Below are 20,198 nucleotides of genomic sequence, written 5' to 3' on the forward strand. Positions count from 1 at the left end.
AATAATAATAATAATAATAATAATAATAATAATAATAATAATATTTGTATTATTACTATTATTATTAAGTACATATCGAAGAATTAAGTAACAAAACTATAGAAGGTTAAAGTTTGATAAATTTAACATAACATTAACATAACGTAACCGTAGACATTATATTATTGTTGCATTCGTAATTAATCAATTCCTTACCCAACCGTGCATTTCAACAATTAGTCTCTAATGTAACAATAACTTTTTTATTATTTTTACATTTCAATGTTACCGTAGCCAGTGCCTTTTAAAAATGGCTGGATCCGGCCACGTTCGGTATTCGAACTCACAACCTTTGCGTTGACAGGCTAGTGATATAGTAGTTATATACATATACACAGAAGTCCATTACTAGTCTGGTAATGGACTTCTGATATATATGTTAACATTTAAGGTGAGTTAGGATATATTGTTATTTAAAGATATATTTTAGTAACTAGTTGTATCTTATACAATCCCCACGAGGGAAAACCTGTGTATAAACATGCTTTATTTTGAACAAAAAGTAAACCCTCTACGGTCTCGTACCTGTAAAAATATAAAGAAATTATTTGCTCGTTTACACTTACCATGTGTCATATATAAAAGGTATAATAAAATCAAAGCATCAAATTGTCAAAGGGGGGCCTACAAATTTATCAACTTTTCAATGCAGATCAGTAGAAGTCCATTAGGAAAATATTATAACAGCTGTATAAGGAAAACAGGAAAAGCGCACAGGCATTTGACTTGTCTTTGTAAAACAATGCTTTCAAGTTCAAAGTTCAAAAGCTTTATTTATAGACGAATATTAGAATACAGAAAACATAATCTCTATTGTCAGTATGATTGAGCTTTTATATCGTCTTATTTATTCAAACAGAACATTTAAAACAAGCATGTTTATTAAAGGGCCTTTATTAAAAACAAAAAAAAAGCACTACAGTACAACACACACGAATTCTAGTCACTTTGGCACCTGGTTAAATTGGCACCTTGTCAAATTGGCACCCAGTATAGTCAATTCGGCACCTAATCACTTCGACACCTGGTTAAATCGGCACCCGAAGTAGTCATTTTGGCAACCATCACTACCCATGTTAAATATGTTGAATATATATCTTTTGCAATATTTTAACCCTCTTGCTGCCAAAGGGACATTTATGGCTTCTACACACAAATCTTGTTGATTGTGTAGAACGTCAAAGGTCCATGGTAACGTCACAAAACTGAGGGGCACTGACAACGTCAAAAGACGGCGCCAAAAGGACGATTTTGGCGGGAATGAAGCAAACTGAATAAAATGCATTATTTGTATACTTAAGACGGATGTCAAAAATTGATACAGGATCATAAGCTTGTTAGTACTAAAATACCAACTTATTTAACGTGTTTACTAGTTCGTCATTTTCATGTAAAATGTTGCATACTTTCGAGAAATTTGTTAAACGTTTTTTTCATACATCTTTCAATCAGAATATCTCATATAATAATCGCATTCCTAATAAATAATCATAGAAAAGGTAACTGTTATACTTGATTACGCAAAATATTAATATTCACAATACACGCTTTATTTAAGAGAACTGGAAAATTTCTTTAGGGCTCAAATGCCGCGATTGAATTCTCAGTGAAGATTTTTTTTGTAAAAGTACACAAATGTTACCCAATATACTTGTATTGCCATACGATATTTCAATACATTTTATACCCGTTTCATCATTGAAGCACTAATCTAAAAATATTTATTTTCATTCGAAATGGGGGTGTTAAATTAGTAGGTGACCCAATGATTTCTTTTCCTATCCTACATATCATCATTTCCCAGTGGCAACCTCAATTTTCAGCCATTCATCACAGATCTTTTACTTTGTAGGACCCACTGAGCAACAGATTTTTTGTACATTAAATTTCAGACGTCCTTAATATTGCATGAAACACTTGCCACTGAAAGTTGAGAAGAGAACAATTTATCAATCAACAGATTTTAAAAGATATTTCGTGTATGCCAATTACAGTGTGTACTTCATCATAGAAAATGAAAAGGAATTATTATTGATTCAGGTTCATTTGTAGACAATAGAAATTAATTTTAGAGATTTTTTTCCCTCGCTTTTCTGGGGTTTTTTTTAATTCGTATTTTCAAACATTGCTCTAAAATTTTGAGCAATAAGTGTTCAACAAAATAATAATAAACATGATTAAAAAATAAACAAAATGAATATGGATAATAACGTCTATAAAAATTATTTTCTCGCCTACCGAAACAATGCTCCGTGTTGAAGGCCGTACCTTGACCTATAATGGTTTACTTTTATAAATTGTAACTTGGATGGAGAGTTGTCTCATTGGCACTCATACCACGTCTTCCTATATCTATTGGAATGAAAATTTAATTCTGACACGTTTGATACTTTACAACAAGAAGTAGTTCATAGAATCGGCTGCTCGGAGTTTTTATTTATTTTTATTTGTACACGCATTGTTTTTATTTTAATTTTTATTGGGGGCCGTTGTTTTGTTTATATAATTATTTGAGAGATTTTTTTTACTGTATTTATCAATTATAACAAGTTATACTAAGCTAATCGGATAACAAGTATAAATATATTTTAATATTTTAGAGGTGGTTAAGAATCAGTTATGCATTTCACTTGACAAAGATAAAACAAAAGCGCTTATAAAGCTAGTAGCAATGGGTATATTATTTGCATTTTTTTAAAGACAAGAAAGATAAAAAAAAACTTTATTGCAAGGTTATTTTTAAATAATATTGTATTAAAAACATCGTTTATAACAATCTTAGAGCAATAGTTTTCATAAAATTACTTTTACATCGCTTTTCATAATTACGGCTACATTGACGCGGGAAAAATTATGGACGGCGGGAAAGCGCTGTTCTACAGAGAGGCACAAGTTTTGCAACGTCACAGATATGAAACGTCAAGATGCTTTTGGCGCGACAAAGCAATAAAAAAAACTCGGCAGCAAGAGGGTTAAACAAAAATATTGAAATAAAGAAGGGGACAGGAATGGCCAGAATTATTGTTTATTATCAATTTCTTTTCCTGGTAACGACCTTAATTGCTGATTCGTCATTCAAACACTGTAGCAACTTCATGAATACTATACAATACAATACAGGTATAGGGGGAGGGTTGAGATCTCAAAAAACATGTTTAACCCCGCCGCATTTTTGCGCCTGTCCCAAGTCAGGAGCCTCTGGCCTTTGTTAGTCTTGTATCATTTTTAATTTTAGTTTCTTGTGTATAATGTGGAGTTTAGTATGACGTCCATTATCACTGAACTAGTATACATATTTGTTTAGGGGCCAGCTGAAGGACGCCTACGGGTGCGGGAGTTTCTCGCTGCATTGAAGACCCATTGGTGGCCTTCGGCTGTTGTCTGCTCTATGGTCGGGTTGTTGTCTCTTTGACACATTCCCCATTTCCATTCTCAATTTTAATATTTTATTTTTCCAAATTAAAGGGCCCATTAAGAGCATAACATTAATAACAACATGACATAAACATTACAGAGTGATTAAAGAAACATAAAATAATAGTTCAAATGCACAAGGAAAAGGTCAGTGGTCAAGGGGAGATAATTTTGCTATCTATTTAACTAATTTTCTGATTTTCTAAGTTGCAGGCCTTTATCAAGGTATGCACAAAAAAAAAGATAAAAAAAAGTTCTGCTTTCTTCATTACTCATGATCCATGTAAAAAGATCATTTCTGTTTAAATTAACTAAACTGGGGTATTTTTTGATATAATCAGTCATATCTCTTCTGAGGTTATTGTAAAGAGGGCATTCCAGAAGAAAGTGCATTTCATTTTCAATAGAATTTGAATTACAATATAAACATATCCTCTCATGTCGAGGTAATATTTCATATTTACCACATACATTGATAAAACGTTCATGTCTGCCAGTTTCTATTCTTAAACAGTGATTGCTGAGTCTGTATTTTGTTAACAAATGTTTTTGGGGGTGCTTTAAATCTAAATAATTTTCATAGTCAAATGACCTCTTGAATGAAAAATAAGTGTCCAATTTGCCTTGATTCTGTAAATAAAAATCTCGCATTTTCTCCCAATCATTTTGAAAATTTAATTTGAGCTGTTTTTTTCAGTAAATTTTTTAATTTATTTTTGCCTAAATTTTACATATATTTAGGTTAATACCCAATTTTTCGCTGTAGAAAATGATATTAGAGAGCCTGGTACATGTGCATTTTAATACAGTAGATAAGATAAATTTTCTTTTCTATATTTAAACATATACCTTCACTATTTGTGTTCACTGTAAAACTGAAGCCAATATTGTTTTTTATTTAAGTTTTTGAAGAAAAACCACCAATAACTACCTGTATAGAGGTTCAAACATCAAACATGTTAATTATTTAATTGATGTAAGTTATGAATTAATTAATTGAAAAGAAAACAAATCAAAACATCAGTCATAGAATGTTGAGAAAACTACAAATAATTAACTTATGTATTCTAACTGCTTAATAACATGTGATGATTTTTAACTGGATTTTCGAAGGAAGGAAAATCGGTTATTGATTTGGGGATGTACGGCGGCCATGTGGGCAGGTGGCTGCCAAACAGTGTACGCTCATTAACATGAAAACCCTTTGACGAAGTTTTTTCAAATTTAGATATGTTGTTTCCTGTGACTAAATGAAGGTCAAGTTCAATTTTCACAATTTTAGCTTTTCTGGTTTTTGAGTTATTTCCCTTTCCAATAGTTAAAAGTGGTAATTTTTATGTGATTGAGTTTTCCCTTTGAACAGAAATGGTTAATTATACATATAAAGTTTGATTACACTTATAGATAAGTTTTATAGATTTTTAAAAGACATTGTATTAATGATAAATGACATTTTCGATTGTTTTTCTTTTCTTTGGTAAAATGTTTGAGGAATTTTGTGGTAGGTTTGTTTGTTTGTTCTGTATAAACTAATTTTCTGAATGCTATATATATATATATATATATATATATATTTTTTGATGAAGTGAACTTTAAAAACTAAGCTTAAATTGTCAATTAATAAACATATATTTTGGTTTAATTTCATCAAAAATTGAATTCTTGGGGTTCTTTGATACAATGTTAGTAGTTAAATCATATCTAATTTTATTGATTATAATTTGAAAATAGATATATATAACATCATATCTAATTTTAGAGAACTATTTTGTAGTGGTTAAATCATATCTAATTTTAGAGAACTATGTGTTCATTATTTATTCAGTTTGAGTTATTTCCCTTTGAACAGAAAATTATATGGATAATATTAAACTGTGTTTCATTTCAACATAAATTAAATATATATAGGGTACTTTCAAATGCTGAATCTAAACCTGTATTTAAATATTAGATTTTTGGGCCCAGTTTTCAAGTTGGTCCAAATCGTAGTCCAAAATTAAACTTTGTTTGATTCAACAAAAATTGAATTTATGGGGTTCTTTGAAATGCTGACTCTAACCATGTATTTAGAGATTTTGGATTGTGGGCTCCTTTATCAAATTAGTCCACATTGAGGCCCAAAGGGTCCTAAATTAAACTTTTGTTTGATTTCATCAAAAATTGAATTCTTGGGGTTCTTTGATATGCTGATTCTAACAATGTACTTAGATTTTGGATATTGGACGGTAAATGTCCAATTTCAAATTTTTCAGTTCTTTGACCACATTCATTTTTAAAGATGTACTAAACAAAATAAAATTCAACCCCCAAATTTTTTTAAATAATTAAAAAAATTATATACCTTTGCTGTTTGAATACATTAGTGGCACGGGGGATATAAAAATACCTAGCTTCTGTCCATCCTTCCTTATGGTCCTGTAAGCATTCTCACATATAATTCTTGACTGCATAGTGCATAACAATTTCAATATAAAATTAACTGGCTGAGGACTTGAAATTGAAGTAGCCCAGATTAAATAAGTTATCTTAAGAACAAATTGTGATAATATGACTCTTACAAAAATATATAGATGACTGAAACCAACAGTTGACTCCTTATAGCATGTATAGATATTTTTTGCAAAAAATAAGAATTTTAGCCAATTTTATCGTCTGTCCATTATCTTGAAAACTATACAATAGCTAGATAAACAGAAATGTTATTAAAAAAAAAAATTATCAGCAAAATAAGATCCACAAAAATGACAGTATGACTGAAACCATCAATTGACCCCTCATACATTTCATATGAGCAATTACCATTTGAAGACATGTTTACCAACTTAAGCATTCTGCCCATAATTAGAACTATTGTTGATTATCCAACTATTAAGACTTTAAACAGCAAAATTGAACATTGAGGCATATCCCATTTTATCTGAAATTTAAGACAAACCATTGATAGATCAGGTCCAGTTTGCTTTGAATTGGCTCTAAGTACATTGTAGTATCTGAGCAGAAAACCTTGCAAATGCAAAAAAAAATAAAACAGGCAAAGATAGTCACTGAAGGATTATAACCATGATAACTCCAATTCTAATGCAACATCGTTTGTAACGTTCATTTTGATTGAATAAAGTCACCAATTTTCATGGCATCAATTCACAATGGATGCTATGAAAACGTACGCGCAAGCGCAGACAATGTATGACAGATTTTAAATGTATGATTTGACATGGTTTTCTGTCAGTTTTAATAGAATGGAGATAACAATATTGTATTTTAAGCTCCGACGGCATACAATTGGTGATTTGATGGTTGCAAATACCCATTTACTGTCTCCGCATATGCACCTCCAGTAAACTTACTTTGCGACCATCAAATCACCAATTGATGTGTCGGAGCTAAAAATACAATACAGTTATCTCCTAATTAACTAACAATTGACAGTTTCCATCATCTGAATTTGAAAAATCATTATTAATCATGTTAATTGTGGGGTACCTTAGTCATTGTCAATGATTTTGAACAGTCAGGGGTAATACTTATACCAGTGTTTTTTATTTACTGGTACAGGTAAATTAATTTGGAGGTAGAGACTTATATCCCTTAGACATTCAAATTTTTTTTTTACTTATATAAGTAAAAAAGTCTTATTTCTTCTACTCTTGAATTTTTCTTGACTACATTACTCAAATAGTGTGTTTAGTTGTCTGTCATTAATAGTTGTCTAAAAAATCCATAAAAAGTATAATGTCATGGACAATGAAAATCCCATTCAATGTCTGTTATCTTCAAATACTGCTCATTTACAACCAGGGAGCAATTTTTGAAGGCTTTGCACAGTTACTTAACATCTTTGTGCAATGGATTTCTTTGCTTAGTTCTTGCGATAAAAGGTTGAACTCTTAATTATAAATTAATGAGCAAACCAGAAAAATTATGTTTAGATATGTTTTGACCCCCCAAAACTTGAGAATTAAAAGGGATTGTAAAAAAAATTTACTTGTATAAGTAAATTTTCGGAGAAGATTAATGGGAGATAATTCAAACCTTGAAAATAGAATAAAAATCTTACAAATTTACTTATACAAGTAAATATTACTTACATCTTCAAGTAAATAAGAATGACTTGTATTACCCATTGTTACCCCTGACTGTTGAAGGTGTAGATAAACAACAAATTGGAATGTAGAACAAAGTATAAATTTTCTATACATACTTATCATGCTTATCATCATGAAATCAAATATCCACAAAATACAATTTTTCCTCAATCCACATAAATATGAAACTACAGAAATAAATGATTATCAGTAATACATACATATAATAGGTATGGTTTTATCTTTCACTTTTTGATAGATCTTCATTTTAATTCTATCTACAAACATCTCTAATATAATGCCTTGAAATAAAACAGAAAAACAACATCTAATATAAAGCCTTGAAATAAAACTTACAGGAAAACAAGGAATTATTTGAATCTGGAATCATTTTGAATTCTGGAAAATTAATAAGAAATGTATGATGAAAACTTAAACCCAATTAAGGAGGGTTATCCATACATGCATGTCTAAGTGGGGTCAGTTAGTTCTTAAGTACTACAATGTACTAAAATATCAGTGAAAGCAACCAAAACCTTAGCTATGCAAGCATGGCTAATCCTCCTGAATTGGGTTAGTTCTATGATACATTTCTTATCAATTTTTCAAAATTCAAAATTATTCCAGATTCAAATAAATCTTTGTTGATAGAATTAAAAAATTAAATACTGTAAATTCAGAAATTATTGCGATGTTTTTATTATTGCGAAAAATGTGACAAGGTTATATTCGCAATGATTTAAACTCGCATTTTGAAATTTTTTATATGAATTAAACAAGATTTTTCTCAATATCGCAAAAATTAAAATCACATTTTAGTCTCAAATGACAAAATCGCAATAATTTCTGAATTTACAGTACTTTGTTGAACATATTGAACAACTCAAAATTAAAAGGATTCTTTTCTTAATGGACACATATTTTCTTATTTCAGGTAATATGTTAATTGGAGTGACATGAACATGCTTATGGAACCCATCATGAAAATAGAAATTCATCACTACCAAAACCAATTACTGCATTCACTATATGAACTTCAAAAGAAGAATGTTATATGTGATGTGGCATTAGAATCTAACAGAGGGGAAATTTATGTCCACAGACTTGTGTTGATAGCCAATCAATTTATGTGTGCCAATTTAAATTCATATTACACAGAACTACAAAAATTAGAAAAGAAAAAAGAAAGAATTGATTGTACCAAATTTTCGCCTGAAATGGTTGAAGCTTTAGTTACTTTGGTGTATACAGGGAAAATTGATATAGAATACAAACATGTTAATGATTTATTCCTTTTATGTGATGATTTAAATTTTAAAACGGCATGTCAGGCAATAAGACAACAGATCGACATGATTGATAAGAATCGTAGTAATTATGATAGATTTGATGGTTATTTGTTGTCACATGACACATGTGTTATGCCTGTTACGTCACTTGAACATTGTTGTAGTGCAAACATACCTATTTCAGTTTTAGATATAAAGAAGGAATGCACGGATGATTCTGATTGTGAAAGTGTAGATATATCAGAACAAACTGAATCTTGTAAACTACCAGTTCAGGTTGAAAGCATCAAACATGAGACATCATCCCACAAAAAATCCATGTTTTCTATTGGGGATACGACATCTGAAAGTTGTTCTGGTGATCAGAATGTGAAACTTCCAGAAAATTTAGACTTGCATGCAATTGACAATACAGGACTGTCATTCAAGACGAGTTTATCAAATGAAACACTAGAAAGTGTGTATCCTATTGCTGCTTATAAAACTTCTGAATCTGGGTTGCAGTTGTTATCACAAAGCGATACATGTATCTTACATTTATCAGATCATAGTACAAACTCAGAAAGTAACCAAACACAACAGTTAAATAACGTCCTCTTACATGAGGATCAGGCAAAACTAGTAAAAGCAATGATAAGACAAAAAATTTTGACTAAAAGGCGATCTGGAAGTAAAAGAAAGTGCAAAAATGGTAGAATTAAAACGAGAAAAACTCTAAGACAGATTCATGATCATAGTGAAGATAAAAACAAATCATTTAAAGAAACTTCTAATTCTGGCACTCAAGATTGTGAAACTGAAGACACAAACTATGTCCCTGTTGGTTCTGATGAAAGAGGAGACGAATTTAAGGAGGGTATGCACAATTCATGTGAAAAGAAAGATAGCTATAGTAGACAGTGCCAAAGATGCCCCAAATCTGCACCACCATTTGATTCCCTCAGTGAATACAACAAACGTCTAAAAGAGATACACAGGACTATTTGTCCAGACAAGTATCCAGTTGTGCCATGTGATGAAGAGGTAAAGTACTTAATTATACACATCTGTATATGATACCAACAGTTACCATAAAGTTCCTCCCCCATCAAAAGTTTTTAGTCATAAGTATGAACCTTGTATGTGTATTGTCACTTAAATAGAAGTCAGGGGTACTACTTGTACAAGTAATTTTTATTTTCTTGAAGAAGTAAATATTAATATACTTGTAAAAGTAAATTTGTAAGATACTGATACAAGTGTATTTTATTTACTTGTATAGGTAAATTATTTTATTGGCTAAGTTAATATGTCCCTTCATTTGTCCCTTAGACATTCAGATTTTTTTACTTGTATATTTTACTTATACAAGTAAAAAAGTCATACTATCTGCTTTTCTTGAATTTCTCAGGACTTCTTTGCTCTAATAGAATTTTTAATTGTCTGTCCTTTGCAGATGTCTTTACTAATCATTTAAGTGCAATTTCATGGACAATGAAAATCTCATTTGTCTGTTATCTTCAGAACACTGGTCATTTACAAGCCCCCAAGAGGCAATTTTTGAAGGCCTTGTGCAATTAAGCTCTTTTTGCAATTAGTTTCTTTGTTGAATTAATGAGATGAAACATTGAACTCTAATCAAAAATTATGAACGAACCTGAGAAGAATTGTTAAAGGCATGTTTTTACATCTCAAAACTTGAGAATTTTAGGGATTTTAAACAAAAATTACTTGTACAAGTAAATTTTTCAGAAAATTAAGGGGAGATTATTCAAACATTATAAGAAGAAATGAACATAACAAATTTACTTATACAAGTACATGTATATTATTATTTACATCAAGTAAATAAAGATTACTTGTACAAGTAGTACCCCTGACTGAATAGAGTGGCTGTGTTTTGACAACTTAAAGTTTCGATTGAAATGGGAAATGGGGAATGTGTTAACATGGTTAAAGAGACAACAACCCGACCAAAGAGCAGTAAACAGCCGAAGGCCACCAATGAAAATTAGAGACTAACAAAGGGCAGAGGGACCTGACTTGGGACAGGCGCCAAAATGCGGCAGGGTTAAACATGTTTAGCCTTTATTATAGCTGACTGTGTGGTATGGGCTTTGCTCATTGTTGAAGGCCGTACGGTGACCTATAGTTGTTTTAAATTTCTGTGTCATTTGGTCACTTGTGGAGAGTTGTCTCATTGGCAATCATACCACATCTTCTTTTTTTATATTAGCAAGATCTGAGTCTGATGTCAAAATAGGCAACAAAAGATACTAAGCAAAATGGCAATGATACATAAATTAACAAAGGACTACTAGCAGTTACTGACATGCCAGCTCCAGACCTCAATTAAACTGATTCAAAGATTATGTCTTCATCATATGAATATCAAGCACAATCCCTCCCATTAGGGGTTTAGTATCATACCATCATAATATATATGAGAAGAACATAACCCGTATCATGTAGTTGATGTACTGTTATGACTAGAACACAATCTTAGAAAGGAAAAAATCCTGATCAAACTTTTAAAATGGGAGATACTCAAATTTTCAGGACTGGGGTTACCCTTTTGTGAGTTCGCTGACAGTTCCAGTTAGCCTTGCCACCTGGGCACAGGAAATACAATTTAAGAAATATATAAGACATATAAGTCTCACTGTCAAAATCTGTGCTATTGAAATATATTTTTATAACCAAAGACAGACTATTTGAAAGAGTGATATAAGCATGATAAGCAATTTAAATTTTTGAGTAAATCCACATTAGTGATCAGGTGATAAATAATTAAATTGAGAAAAAAACATCAGTAATCAATTAAAAAGATGTTAAACAGTTATGATGAAGGATACATATATAGATTCTACCACTGCATTGAGTGTGATACGATATTTATCCACTCGAGACAGTTAAATTTTCAAATTTAAAACGCAAGGCTTGCTGAGTGTTTTAAATATTTAAAATTTAACTGTCGAGAGTGGATAAATATCATATTACACGAGATCAGTCAGGGATATTACTCTATAGGGTTATTACAGAAAATAACTTGCATGTGTTATTACAGATACTTTTATGAGTTGTCTACTCTTTAATCCTTAAATTTACTAAATCTGTAATAACATATGTTTGTTATTTGTAAAATAAATCAAAAATATTTTTATTTTTAGTGGGCTCTAGGAAACTCTTGAAACTTTGCGCAGAAACTAAATGCATAGCCTTGATAACTAACTATAAATTTAGATTAATACATTTTTCATTAACCATGGTAAATCAATGAGACAAGGCTTTTAAGTGATTAACTTAGCTGTAATAACAAGGCTTAGTTATTAAAGGCATGTAACTTATTAAATGAGACACTTGGGAATTACTGGGAAGCTTGCGCAGAACCACATTACATGCTCTGATCATTACTTCTTACAATAAATTAAAATACATTGTAATTGAGCATGATCTATGTCTGATCAAATGCTTTGAAGTGATGTAGAGAAGCTATAATAACACCCTTTAGTTATTGCAGGCATATTTGTTCTGTAATAACATAGGTGTGATATGCATGATTGGCAAAATATGAACTGTTATATATCTTTCTATAGTTAAGTATACATAAAGACAGTAGCAATATCAATAGAACTTGTATACATTTTAACAAAACTAATGATGTATATTGTCCCTTAAAAACATGTAACATACATATGTTATCACAGTTCTTTGATTTTTTTGTCCACAATAACAAGCGTATGTTATTTTTCTCTAATAACCCTATAGAGTTATATCCTTGACTGGAGATTTGGTGGTGGAATCTGTTTCTCTAATGATTTTCAAACAATACGCAGGCAAATTTATTCCTTCTTTTCGAATGATCTGCAAAAAGATGTGTTCTTTCTATGTGACGTCATCAGGCATGGTCGCCTTTTTTCATGCCGTCACAATAGGAAATTCAGGGGAAAGCAAGAAAATTCGACGTCATAATCGGATTTTAACCAATGAAGAACTGAGATCAAACGTACCACACGTTGATTAAAGATTGTTTATACAATGGGTGCAGAGAAGGGATAAATTGACGAAGAATTAGAGAAATATATATATATGTTTATGTTACAACTTAAACAAGTAATAGTTGTGATGTCATCAGTGGTTGTCGTTATTTGCTGTGTATCATATTTGTTTTTCATTTATTGTTTTGTACATAAATCATGCCATTAGTTTTCCTGTTTGAATTTTCTAACATTTGTCAATTTGGGGCCTTTTATAGCTTGTTATGTGGTATGGATTTTGCTCATTGTTGAAGGCCAAACGGTGACCTACAGTTGCACAATTCTACATCATTTGGTCTCTGGTGGAGAGTTGTCTCATTGGCAATCATACCACATCTTCTTATTTTTTATACAACAGTTTAGATATCTACCTTACTTGTCTATATGATCATGACTGTCAGGGTTTTTTGGTGGATGGAGCTTTAAAAGAACCCAACCTTTGGCAGGAAAACTGTCAATCTTAGTTAATGAAGTTCAAAATTGAACACATCTTGCTGAAGCAGATTCCTAACATCATCAATTTTAACAGGCTATCGATCACTGTAGATCAACTACATTTTGTACTTAGACCCTTCCTCAACAGAGGCCACTTAATTGTTTGTTAAAATGTTAGGCTATTAAACCATTGAATTGTTAAACCAACATTTTGAACAGCATAATTGGAGAATCCTATACTGTTAGATGATGTTAATATTTGGAATCATAGTGTGATTGTGTTAAACATGTTGGCAGGCGCCTAACCCTCACTCTGAGCACTGAAGGGTAAAGATTGCTTTTATTTTGCTAGTTGGTGAATTTAGAATAAAACATTATAGATCATTATATTGTAATTAGATAGGCAAATTATAAATTTGAGTTGGGAGTTATCTTTCTTTGTTCATGATTCTGTATTTGTAGTTGAGTTTATTTTTATAGCTGATTCCTACACACTCAATGGATTACTTATTTTAAATTTTCAAAAAAGAAAGGCTTTTTTAACAAGTATGGTAATTCCAATACACATCATATGGTAACTTGAAGTATAACATTTCATTAATAAATTGCATGATCACTTCAGCCTTGTCAAAACTGAAAATAAAGTACTTTGTACAGACAGGTCAAAAATGGATATTCTGCAACATAGAATGCAGGGTAGTTTAAAAATGTGTACTAAAGTGAATTTCAAAATAGATTTATGCACAAAGCCGCTGGGAAAAAAACATGAATAGCAATTAACAGATTAAAAAAAAATTAATAAAAAAAATCCTTCTGGCTGCTGAGAATATCAAATGGTCATCCTGTAAGCTTAGGAAATTTGAATTTCTATGGTTATTGTTTTTTGGGAGGGTGGGGTGGGCAGATTTAATTGGTCTAAACTTAACTTGGTTAAAATATTATGATTCCTCAAGAATATATTAACCATACATGCCATAATGTTTAACCTTAATAACAACTTCCAAAAAAATCTTTTTTAATTATTTCAGATGACAAAACACATGAAAATTGAGGCAGAAGATGAATCATTTCATGACAGCTCATCTGCTATTACAGCTTTAAACAACACCAATGATCAGCCGGGATATATTTGCTGTTTTTGTGGAAAAAATATTAAAACTAAAAGTGGTCACAGACGTCATGAAATTAGTCACTCTGATAATGACAAGAAGAGACGGGAATGCCACATCTGCAACAAAAAGTTTGTCGATAACGCCCACTTTCTTGGTCACATGCACACGCATATGGGATATAAGCCTTACAAGTGTGAGAAATGTAAATTGCAGTACACATATAAAGCTACATACAAGAGACACTTGAAAGTTTGTAAGACTCCTACTGCAAAAACTTTCAAGTGTCCAATGTGTCCTCAGATATTTGAGAGGAAAGATGTTCTATCAGACCATATGATAGGAAAGCATAAAAAAGGTGTTGACCAATATCGATGTCAAATATGTAATAAAGGATTCCGATACCGATCAAGCAAATCTAAACATAATAGGAAATATCATCAGTGAGACTGAACAGCCTGTCTATGGTCATAATATTGTTGTTTTCAGTTATTGGATGATTGGCCTTAATTATTTTAAAGCAATTTTAAAATTGATTTTTAGAGAACTATTATACTATTTACAATCTGTTGGAATCTTTTTTATACAAATTTCATTGCGTACAACTGAGAAAAAACACTTTCTCTTTTCTAGCTACATGTACAAATGGCAACTGTTTATACATTATTTTTTATTATTATTTTTCATTACCATGATTACTATGATTATTATTTGTTAAATGAATTGGATACTTCATTTATCGTTTGAAACAGACAAACACACTTGTTACCATATGATGTTAGGATTTTAACACATAAATTTAACTTCGACATATGGATGAGATAAAACACTACATAGTAAATATATATGGTAAAGCCTTGATTTGTATTTTCTGAGAAAAATGCTTCGAAAATATCATACATAGCCATTTTGTGTAGGATCGGTAAATATAAAGTCTATGATCGATGAATCTGCATCACACAGTATAACATTCTCATATCTCACATAAAGCTTGATATCAAATTGATGACTTGATTCCTTAGAAAAATTATATGAGACAGAAGGAAGGAAACACCAACAAAAGCTACTTGTTGGTTTTTTATTCTGTCAGTTTCGACATTCAACATTTCAATCTCTTTCACTAGATAGACTTTGTCCTTTGATGTTTGCATGTAGAATCTCCTAAAATGTATAAACCACATAAATCAAGAAAAAAGATGATCATGATGATATAAGTATGATATAAGTATTAGATATATATTAAACAACATGTACGTTTGAAAAAAGACCAGTCATATGTTTGTAGGACAATGTGACTATGGGATTTGGAAATGCATATGATTCTTTAATTTGGTTTGATAATTTATTCTCTCTGAACTGACCACATCAATTAAAATTATCATTGTGTAGAACCCATTGACATTATTCCTGTATTCGTTCAATTTATTGTTTAGGATATTGTCTCCCTTAGAACAAAAATTTGTGTAGACAATGCCAAAGTTTGTGATATATACTTTAAGGTTAACAACTAATGATAAGTCAATGATATTAGTATGCAGTTGTATAAACTTGTGGCTTACATTATTATACCCCCACGCAATTTATTGCGTCAGGTATAATGTTTAAACCACACAACAGAAATTCATGAAACTTTGTAGATAATAAGGACATACTATATAGATGTGCATATCGACAGGAAATTATGATTCAATATTTATTCTAGGAGTTATGCCCCTTTGCACTTATTGGCCTCAATATACTACTGCACAGTTTGTCATCACAACTCCTCTGAAACCACACAACAGAATTTCATGAAACTTTGTAGATAATAAGGACATACTATGTAGATGTGCATATCGACAGGAAATTATGATTCAATTTTTTTTCTAGGAGTTATATGTAAACCCCTTTGAACTTATTAGCCTCAATATACTACAGTCCGTCAGTCCTGTTTTGGTCATCGCAACTTCTCTGAAACCACACAACAGAATTTCATGAAACTTTGTAGACAATAAGGACATACTATGTAGACGTGCATATCGACAGGAAATTATGATTCAATTTTTTTTCTAGGAGTTATGCCCCTTTGCACTTATTGGCCTCAATATACTACTGTAACAGTTTGTCATCGCAACTCCTCTGAAACAGAATTTCATGAAACTTTGTAGGTTATAAGGACATAATATGGAAATGTGCATATTCACAAGAAATTTTTATCAGTTGACTATTGTTGGAGTTATGAGTCTTTGAACTTAGGAATCTGGTGAGATTTTGTTTACCCAGTGACAATGTGGTGGCGTGGGGTATGTGAGCGTGCTCACTAAGGTTCTTTTATTTTAATAGAGATTATTTACCCCACTCCCTCAATGTTTTGCCTCTCAAACCCTTGCATAGTTTCTACGTTCAAGTTTGTGATTAGACTAGTATGTTTAAGGTGAACCCCTTAAGATAGGTCAACGATATTTGGTATGCAGTTGTATTAGCATCTTCTACAAAAATCATTTGGCATTTTGACCTCAGTCATAGCTCATCAAATTTTCAATTTTTTCACATAAACATTTTTAATTTAATCATTTGCATTACACCATTGAAATTACATATTCAAATATTAGCGAGACATCTCTGTGTCAACAGTTTAATCTATATTTAATTTGTGTTCTTCTCTCTGGGTTCAGCCTGGCATCTGATAGTTCAATGACCATACTAACAGCTCTTGGAATGTCTTGTGGTGCCACCACGCCCGTCCCTCGAGGATTTATTTCCTGGAATGTGCCCAAAAAAATTCTGTATCCACACTCCTTATTGCTCGATAATTATAGCACTGTCGCTTCACAAATGAAAAAAGCTGTTTTTTTTCAATAAGAATTTAGTTAGAAGATCTTCTTTCAGCACAATATATGAATCATACGGCGGAAACTTTGAAAAACTACATCCTCTAAAAGCCAGTCTGGAAATGCAAGATGGAAAAACCAATTTTACACAAAACCCCTATTGCCTGCTGTACTAGTCATTCATATTCTTCCACAATAGTAAAGGTCTATTTCTATCTTCATTTGCAGATTCAGCAACTGATGTTGATGTATATTGTTTTAGAATAGGTCTCAAAATCATAGTTATATCTGTACTTGGCAATATGTATTTTCAGAGCATTACTTGTACAGTCCGTTTGTATTGTGTGCCCGCGCCCTTTAAAGTGTCAGGAATAATGTTAAGATTACGGCTCCTGTAACCATATTGTCACATTGATGAATTCAGTTCTAGATGTTTAAATTTAGAATGAATAAGCTGTGATTTTCCGTTGAGTATTTTATCATCTCTTCAAAAAGTATGAAGGTTGTTGAGCAGTAATAACAGTGGTACAAATCAGCTTCCTTGTGGTGTTTTATAAAGTCATAGAACTGTGGAAAAGTTGCATGGCAGTATAACAATGAGATAGATGGACTTCCGTTGAGTTTTTTGTCTTTGTATCACGACGCGAAAAGTTTGCATTGCAGTAAATGCAGAGATAAAGTAAATAATATCCATTTGTATGCTGCACACAGAACAAAATATACAAATGACTTGTACATCAGTAAAAGAACATTATATAGTTACATATATATGGCAAGCCGTTTTTATATTTATTCCATTTTCAAGATATCTTATAAAGTTAAAAAGACATCTTTAAAGCTAAATAAGATATCTTATTAAGTAATTGACTTTTTAATTTAATAAGATATCTTATGAAGTATATAAGATATCTTGTATTCTTTATAAGATATCTTATTTATTTGCAGTTATTCAGATATCTTGTATTCTTTATAAGATATCTTATATATTGAAGAAGATATCTTATATATTAAATAAGAAATCTTATTTATCAAATAAGATATCTTATAAACTATAAAGATATCTTATAAAACTAATAGAGATATCTTTAAAGCTAAATAAGATATCTTTATAACTAAATAAGATATCTTTAAAACTAAATAAGATATCTTATATATTAAAGAAGATATCTTATAAACCAAATAAGATATCTTATTAATCAATTCTATAAGATATCATGTATTGCTTATTAGATATCTTATAAAGTATATAAGATATCTTATATACTTTTAAAGATATCTTATAAACTATACAAGATATCTCATAAAGTTTTTGTTTAAAAGATATTTTTAAAAAGATATAAGATATCTTATAAACTATACAAGATATCTTATTAAGTTTAAAAGATATCATTTTAAGTTGATAAGATATCTTTTAAGGTTAATAAGATATCTTATAAAGTATATAAAATATCTTATTAACTTCAAATTAGATAAGATATCTCATATAGAATGCAAGATATCTTATATAGTTTATCAGATATCTTACTTACTTTCTAAGATATCTTGAAATTGAATTAATATAAAAACGGCTTGCCATACATATAGACATACACATTACGACTCTGTGTCTTAAGGCTATCATTCATAGTGTGTCTTTTCTTTTTCACTTTTCATTGCATGTAAAGTAAGTTTGATTTGTTTTGAAAGGAAAAGTATTTCGAAATGTCTCGTCATCAAATTCGATACTTCCGATTCCCTTGTAGGCACATTGTCAGTTAAGTATGCCTTTAAACAACAATAAATGCAAACAACAACGCATCGGAATTTACTTAAATTATATAAAACAAGATTTATTCAAAAACCTATCAATCATTCCAAACAATATTACATTATAAATTTCTGAAATTTAAAAACAAATGGTCTTAAAATTAGAAATTGAGTCTTACACAAATGGGATAACGTAATCGGACATGGCAAAAAACTTCACTTGCGTCTTTCACCACGAATATATACTACATATTTCATCGTACATGAGTGCACACTGAAATGTCTCGCCTGCTTAAGTGATCATGATTAAGTTTATATTGAGATCTTTAAGATAAAGGTTTCACTAAAAGTCTCCCAAAACTTAACATTGTCCAATGAACCATGATAAAAGGTCAAGGTCAGATGAAACCTTCCAGACGGAGATGTACACCTTCCAATACTTGCATACAAATATACAGCTGGTGTTTTGCTTATTGCACCTGAAAAACAAACCAAATTCAAAAACTAAACATTGACCAATGAATCATGAAAATGAGGTCAAGGTCAGATCGATGAACCATGACAAAAAGACGTGCACCATACACCAACTATATTTTACTTATTACTTATTGTACTTACAAGTAGAACATGGAAGGATCCCATATGCATAAATAAAATATCGTTATCCTATCAATCACAATTTACTTGACAAAAAACAACTATGCATTTTAGGAAGTCGATGAACCATGAAAATGAGATCAAAGGCAATGGACATATGACAGATAAAAACTTCATAACATATTAGGGATATGTATGCAAGGTATGATGCATTCAGGCCTTCTAGCTTCTGAAATACGAAGCTTTGTAAAAATAGTTCACACCGCCGCCTAATCTGCAATCCTTTGATTTCGCATTCTGACGAGACTAAAATACCAATGTGAATTTTGAGAATGAACATGATAACCCAATTCACATGCATCTAATTTGGCTGATGTCTGTGTTTTCTTGATTAAATAATTTGTGATGACAAAATGGATTTGAATACTTTAAATTTGACAATTTCCCCTTATCCTGTGTAATCTATCCTATCCAGGAGTAACAGCCATCGATTATTCCAACAATTCAGTGTTGGTAAAACCCATATTGCTGTCAATTTATATTTGTTAAATTTGACATTTAGACAGTTTTACCTGCGTCGTAAAAGGCGAACGCATATCTGGTAACTGCTCGACTCCAACCATCCGTCCATCCGAAAAAATGTTCAGTTTTAGCGAGT

At 31.0% G+C, this 20,198-nt stretch overlaps 1 protein-coding gene across 1 annotated transcript; it reads left to right on the top strand.

The window, feature by feature from the left end:
* The first annotated feature begins 541 nt into the window (after window positions 1–541).
* On the top strand, window positions 542–15,122 carry LOC127711218 (zinc finger protein 37-like). The gene is made up of 3 exons (XM_052217186.1): window positions 542–624; window positions 8,473–9,850; window positions 14,307–15,122. The coding sequence occupies exons 2-3, from the start codon at window positions 8,495–8,497 to the stop codon at window positions 14,832–14,834; spliced, it is 1,884 nt and encodes a 627-aa protein (XP_052073146.1). The 5' UTR covers window positions 542–624; window positions 8,473–8,494; the 3' UTR covers window positions 14,835–15,122.
* Window positions 15,123–20,198: the final 5,076 nt, after the last annotated feature.

This window comes from Mytilus californianus, unplaced genomic scaffold (assembly GCF_021869535.1).
Source record: "Mytilus californianus isolate M0D057914Y unplaced genomic scaffold, xbMytCali1.0.p SCAF_8, whole genome shotgun sequence".
NCBI classification, from domain to species: Eukaryota; Metazoa; Mollusca; class Bivalvia; order Mytilida; family Mytilidae; genus Mytilus; species Mytilus californianus.

Coding starts and splice junctions, on each gene's coding strand:
- LOC127711218 (XM_052217186.1), top strand. CDS start 8,495: ATGAACATGCTTATGGAACCCATCATGAAAATAGAAATTCATCACTAC. Junction 9,851..14,306: donor TTGTGCCATGTGATGAAGAG/GTAAAGTACTTA, acceptor TAATTATTTCAG/ATGACAAAACACATGAAAAT.